This window comes from Humulus lupulus, chromosome 8 (assembly GCF_963169125.1).
Source record: "Humulus lupulus chromosome 8, drHumLupu1.1, whole genome shotgun sequence".
NCBI lineage: Eukaryota > Viridiplantae > Streptophyta > Magnoliopsida > Rosales > Cannabaceae > Humulus > Humulus lupulus.
In genome coordinates, this window is record NC_084800.1 from 95,648,400 (window position 1) to 95,654,399 (window position 6,000).

Sequence of the window (6,000 nt, forward strand, 5' to 3'; positions counted from 1 at the left end):
GTCCACAAGTTAATTTTTAAAAATAAAGACCCCAACGAGTAATCGGCTAAAATACAATGTTCAAAATGATGTGAACCCTTACAAAAAATCATAAATTATATATAATTTAATTTTTATAAAGAATTTTTAACCTTTTGAATAAATATATGGTCCAAATGTTAATTTATAAAAATAAAGGGTCAAAACGGGTAATCGGCCAAAATACAATGTTCAAATAATCGATCTATCCAATTCTATATTTAACCTTTTGACAAAATACGAGTTCTAAAAGTTAAATTTTAAAAATAAAAGGTTCAAACGGGTAATCGCCCAAAATAAGTCTTACACAAAACATAAATTTCTATATACATAATTTAGACTTTTTATAAAAAAAATCACGTAAATCGTATAATAATGATAATAATAATAAAAAATAAATGCACACTTACAACAAATTTTTTTAATTTTGTTTTCGGTACTTTAATTATTAAGAATTTTTCAAAAACTTGTAACAGATTTTATATACAATGGACACCATTATGAAGAAAAAAAATATTGTATTCAATAAGCCTTCACGTATTCATATAAGGAACATATTGTACGAGTAGAGTGAAAAAGAATCCATGTCGTAGCATTCTCCTAAAAGTATTTTAAAATATGTATATTTTTTAATAATTACAAAATACTGCTATGTTTTCTAGTATATTATAGTTTGGGGTCAAAAATCTATTTATTCTAAAAATTATTTGAGCTATTAGTTGCGGTCACGTAGCAGCAGACTGGGTGACGTCTGCACCAAAAACTTAACCGTAGGCATTATTGAGGCAAATTTCCATTTAATTACTTATTAATTAACTTACTGGACTCAACCGCACCACCGCAGCACACCACACCACTCCATTTCATACGTTTGCCGCGTAAGTTGCTGCGTCTCGTCTCGCTTCCGCCCCTAGGCTGGGACTGGTCCAACGACCCACTCAATTCAATACAATTTACAGAACAAACTGATGAAAATCTGAGCGAGAACCGATTCCATCTTTTTTTGTGGAGAATTTAGAAGGAAAAAAATGGTAATCTGGGGAGAATTACTAAAGTGGTTTATTCTTCTCTCCACGATTTCATACGCCTCCGCCATCTGCGAATTCAGTGTTACCGACCGTAACAAGCTTTACAACTTCAGCTTAGCTTCTCCTCTCCCCAAATATCCTCATGGCATTCTCAGCGAGGATGGGTATTCTCTTCTGTCTCTTATTTCAATTACTTCATTTTTTCACGATTTATTATTATATTTTCAAATCTGTGATCTGTGCTATTATCTCAACTGGGTTATAGCTCATTTTTTTGTGGATTTTGATGTGGTCTCTGTAATTTGGGTTCCGTTTGTTGAAATGGGCATTTCTTTTTTATTTATTTTTTATTTTCTGTTCTTTGGTATTTGCATTTTGTTTCCGTTGTTGTAGACGCTTTCCAATGTAGATGTTGCTTATTGTTAATATCTTTATTGGGTTTCAAGCAGGGTTTTGAATATTTCAACCGTAGTTGCTATTTTAGAGTAAAATGCCCTCTTGAAAATGACATACGCAGTATATTTTATTTTCATGCTTATGTTGCAGAAAGAGCTTGACAACGATTGATTTGGAGAAACTAGGTTTTGTACCTCTTTGATTTTTTTTGTTTTAAATTGTCTGAATGACAATTATTTCTTTATGTACGGAACCCTATACCCCAATGAGTTGATAGTAGATGTCGTTTTTCAAATAACAGTGAGATTCAGCTTATATAGTGGATGAGCAATCCGTATTATATGGTTGCATTTGTATACATATTTTTATATTTAATGAGGCCAAATTCTAATTAATTACTTGGCTTTTTTCTTGCCACTTCAATTTCACTTCTACAGGTTTTATAAGGTGGCAGTAAACGGGACTGTGATATGGTTTCAGGTTGGCTCCATCAGGTCACACATCTTTGTTTTTCTTTGAATGTTCTTATTACTGTGGTCATCTCGAATATCAGTTGTTAGGCTTAATTCCAATAGATATGGACTTCAGTTTTTCTTTTTGTATTATAGGTTTATTTAATTTATTATTAGCTAGGGGCTTAAATAAACTGGCTTTCAAACTGACACAAAACTTCTCTAGACTTAGGTTCAAGCACATTGATCTAAACCACTGCCAAAAAGCTAAGGAACTTTTTTTCTTGGGCTCTGTCTTTTCCTTTTTTAAATCGTAGCTTTGTACTAGAAATCATTGATTTTGTTTTGTTTTTAAATTTTTTTTATTTTAGAACGTATAATTTCTTATATTGAGTTTTTCTTCATTGGTCTCCTTGTGCAGCTTTGTGATGGAATGGTTTTTAACCACGATCTGCCTAGATGTCTTGACTGCAGGGTAATGAATTAAAATAGAAAAATTTATTTTACAAACACAAATTTACCCCCTTCCTCCCAAAAAAACTTCTGCTTATTTATTTCTTCTACTCGGTATTGTAGGATTGTGGGGGCCCATCACATTGTGGTATGGAGTGTAGTGCACTTGTAGCTCACAACATAGGAGGTAATGATTTTCTGAGGCTTCTTCCCTGCGTGTTTCATCTATTGTGTATTGAATATTGATATTCTGGAAATATTCAATTCCTGCTGCATAATTTTAAAACATGCTCAGTACGATGAGCAAGTGTTGGAGTGATCAATTTCTTATTGACTTTAAAAAATGTAGTGGTTGTTCATGTTAAAATTAGCTTTAAGTAGTTCTAATATGCTTGAGATCTATATCTTTTGCCTTCTAAGAAATCTAAATTATGAGATAGATATTGAAAATATAAATGTCTCTTGGATGTAGCTGTAATATATTGCTGTTTTAATTGGATTCATGCTTGATACAGGTTATCCTCTGTGCACTACCATCGGGCATGCATTAAGCACAAACATTAACATTATTGGTAAATGTTCCTATTCAAAATGGCGTTTTAAGTTCAAGTGAACGTAGGCTCGAACTACCAAATGGAAATGAAATTTGGATATTAAAGATTTGTATCTTATTATAATTTTTGGCAGATGAGAAGAATCCTCACAAGGGTGTCATTGTTAAGATGTCAAGCATAAAGAACAACTGTTCGCTTACAGTGTCTGTGATTTGTGATGTAAATGGTGTTCAGGTAGCAGATTTTTTTCATCATATCTTTTGTGATTCATAATATTCTAGAGGTTTAATACCTTATTGGTAACTATTGTATCTTTTTCTCTTCAGGGACCACAGTTGCTTAATAAAACTGGGATATGTGATTATGTAAGTGCTTTTGACTGAATAGATTTATTTTTTGTAGTTTTAGTTTTTTATTTTTATTTTTATTTTTTGGGAAAGAAAGAATAAAGAAATGCTGATTTTACTGTAATCCATGAAATTGATTTTGATAGCTACTCCTATAAATCACTTTTCATTTTATTAAGAAGAACATAGCCTACAGCTTAAGTGTCAATCCTTTGTATGCCAGGAATATTTTTGATAATTTTTCTTTAAATAATGAAGCAATTCTTAATAACTTTTTACTGGAGGTTCAAACCTGCATGCCAGTATATTTCTAACTCTTCCTACCTAGTTTCTTAATTAGCTATAATCTGGTTTAGTAGCCAGCTTTAACTTGGATGATACAGTCAGGGAGTCTAAGAAAATTATTTAACTGGACCTATCCCATTTAGATTTTACAGAATTTTTAATTGAGTTTGTGAACTTATATACAACTGCTCTGATTTTGTATGGATCAACTTCTTGCTAAAACTTTTATTAGTGTTTTGCTATGTATTATTTACGTTTTGGCATTCCTAAGCCTATTTTTAAGGGATAATTATAGTTGAGGGAATATGAAAAGTGTACAATTGCTTTATTATGTTATTGATGTGGCTCATAATAAACTTAATTGGGTGATAATGATGGCGAATATGAGATTCCATGGGGTAAAATTTTCCTAATTTTTATGTTTTTCACTTTGCACTCTTTCCATCATAATTTGATTTGACAGGCTACAGTGCTGAGACATCCTTCTGGCTGTGCTGAGATTGTGGATATTCATGGGAAAGGATGGGGCTGGTTTAGCTTTTTCTTATTGATGTATGGGCTCTAATTTTACAACTATCCAGCTTACCCTTTATCGAGCTGTTCACATGAACTAATGTTTTTTGTTGGGTTTCAGTTCTGCTTGTCTTTTAGGAGCGTATCTGCTGGTTGGTGCAGTATATCGCTACTTTCAAGGCATTCGTGGCATAGATGTATGTTTCTGTTTCAAATTTGAGCTTCTTGTTGTGCATGTGAATTGTGAACTTAGCATGATTTTGACCATACATAATATTAAATATATGCTAAATTCATGAGATTTTGGTATTTGCCGCATAATGTTCTGAAAGGGGAATGCATTTTCTTGAGATTTATGCTTCAGGTATCTAATATTCACTTCCTACTCCCTCTCCAAATTTGTTAAAGCTTGTAGCATTTGTCTCCCCAAGTTAATTATAGCAAAAAATTCTTTAGATTTTCTTCATTTTGTTATGGTGTCGAGTTCAACTATTTTCCAGCTCCTTGATTCATTCTAAGACAGTTATGGTGCCAGTATATTAGCAGCAGGGGGACTGAAGTCCCACTCAATATATGTATATTATTCATTTATTTATAATGATTTTTATTAATTAGGGAACGTTTTTAATATAGAATCCCCTAGAAAATGGCAACCAAGTCCTCCCCGAAAATTTGAAAATATAAATAGTCCCTCGGTGAGAAAAGATGGCTTATTTCTATTCTGACAGCTTACTTCTTGAACATTTCATTCATAACAACCTAAGTTTAATGCACATTATTCTGGAAAATGGAAGTAGTTGTCCTAATATCTGCAAGCCATGCCCACAAGAACTTCCCATCATGTTCCTTTACTTCTAATAATATTTGACATCTTGTTCCCTTTTTTTTTCCTTAGATAATTCCAAACTTAGAGTTTTGGAGCAGTCTACCACAAAGAACACAGGTAATTTGCCGTGTTTTTCAACACTCCTATACTTCAATTTTTATTTTATTATTTATTCTATATAATACTTAGTAACTGGAACATTTCTTTTTGTTTCTGACTGCAGAGTCTTTTTGCATCTCTGGTGCGAAAATTCAAGGGACCTTCTCAAGGTCACCGTAGCTCATATTCTGCTGTCAATTTCTGAGCATGTTTAAGATGGTGAATTCATTTTGGTAATTTCTTCTCTGACATGAACATTTCGGCAATGAAGTACAAGTTGAGCATTTTTTTTTCCTTCCGAAGCAGCTCACTCTTTCGAATTCCCATTGTTTGTTTCATTGAAACCGGTGTCTAGAATATGTAGCAGAACTAGGACTTGGATCATGGGCCACAATTATATTTAGGACGCTCAGTAGCTGCAGTCCCTGGATTCTTTATTGTAACTATTGCTAGCATTGTTCTTATTTTGAATATACTGAAATCCCTTTAGTCTTGTTTACACAATTTTGTGGTATAATACATGGTATACTATACACCGTTTGTGAAGTTGTTTTAATAAAAAAACACAAGTATTTTCTGAAGTATCTGGATGCACTTGTATTTTATTTTATTGTTCCTTGTTAAAAACGCTCGTATTCTAAACCTGTATAGAAAATTTGTAACTCAAATCACTTCTGGTTCAGATATGTTTCTTCAGATTTTTTTACTTTCTTTTTCTTTTGGAAGGTGGATTCAAACTGGGTCATTTATAAATTATTTGTGCTATATCGTTTGTTATCAAATATAATATTATAGGGATTTTGCAGCCGGTTTTCATAAATATTGATTTAAAATATTTGTTGGTAGATACATTTTGACAATGTGATTTGAATCTTACATCTCAATATTGAAAGTGTAGTATGGTTAGTATTTTAATTATTTTATATATTGTGGTGGATGGAGGAATTAGATTGCTAATCAACTAAAACATACTTAACAATTCTAATATCCAAGAGCCAACATATAACACAAGAAGATCCTTGAGAAATA

General features: G+C 32.2%; 1 protein-coding gene across 1 annotated transcript; it reads left to right on the forward strand.

Moving 5' to 3' along the window:
- Positions 1-813: 813 nt before the first annotated feature.
- Positions 814-5,552, forward strand: LOC133798180 (uncharacterized). The gene is made up of 11 exons (XM_062236389.1): positions 814-1,210; positions 1,880-1,922; positions 2,316-2,369; positions 2,471-2,534; positions 2,863-2,919; positions 3,035-3,135; positions 3,228-3,266; positions 3,997-4,085; positions 4,168-4,243; positions 4,942-4,989; positions 5,096-5,552. Exons 1-11 carry the CDS (start codon positions 1,047-1,049, stop codon positions 5,174-5,176), a joined length of 816 nt encoding a protein of 271 aa, XP_062092373.1. The 5' UTR covers positions 814-1,046; the 3' UTR covers positions 5,177-5,552.
- The last annotated feature ends 448 nt before the right edge of the window (positions 5,553-6,000 follow it).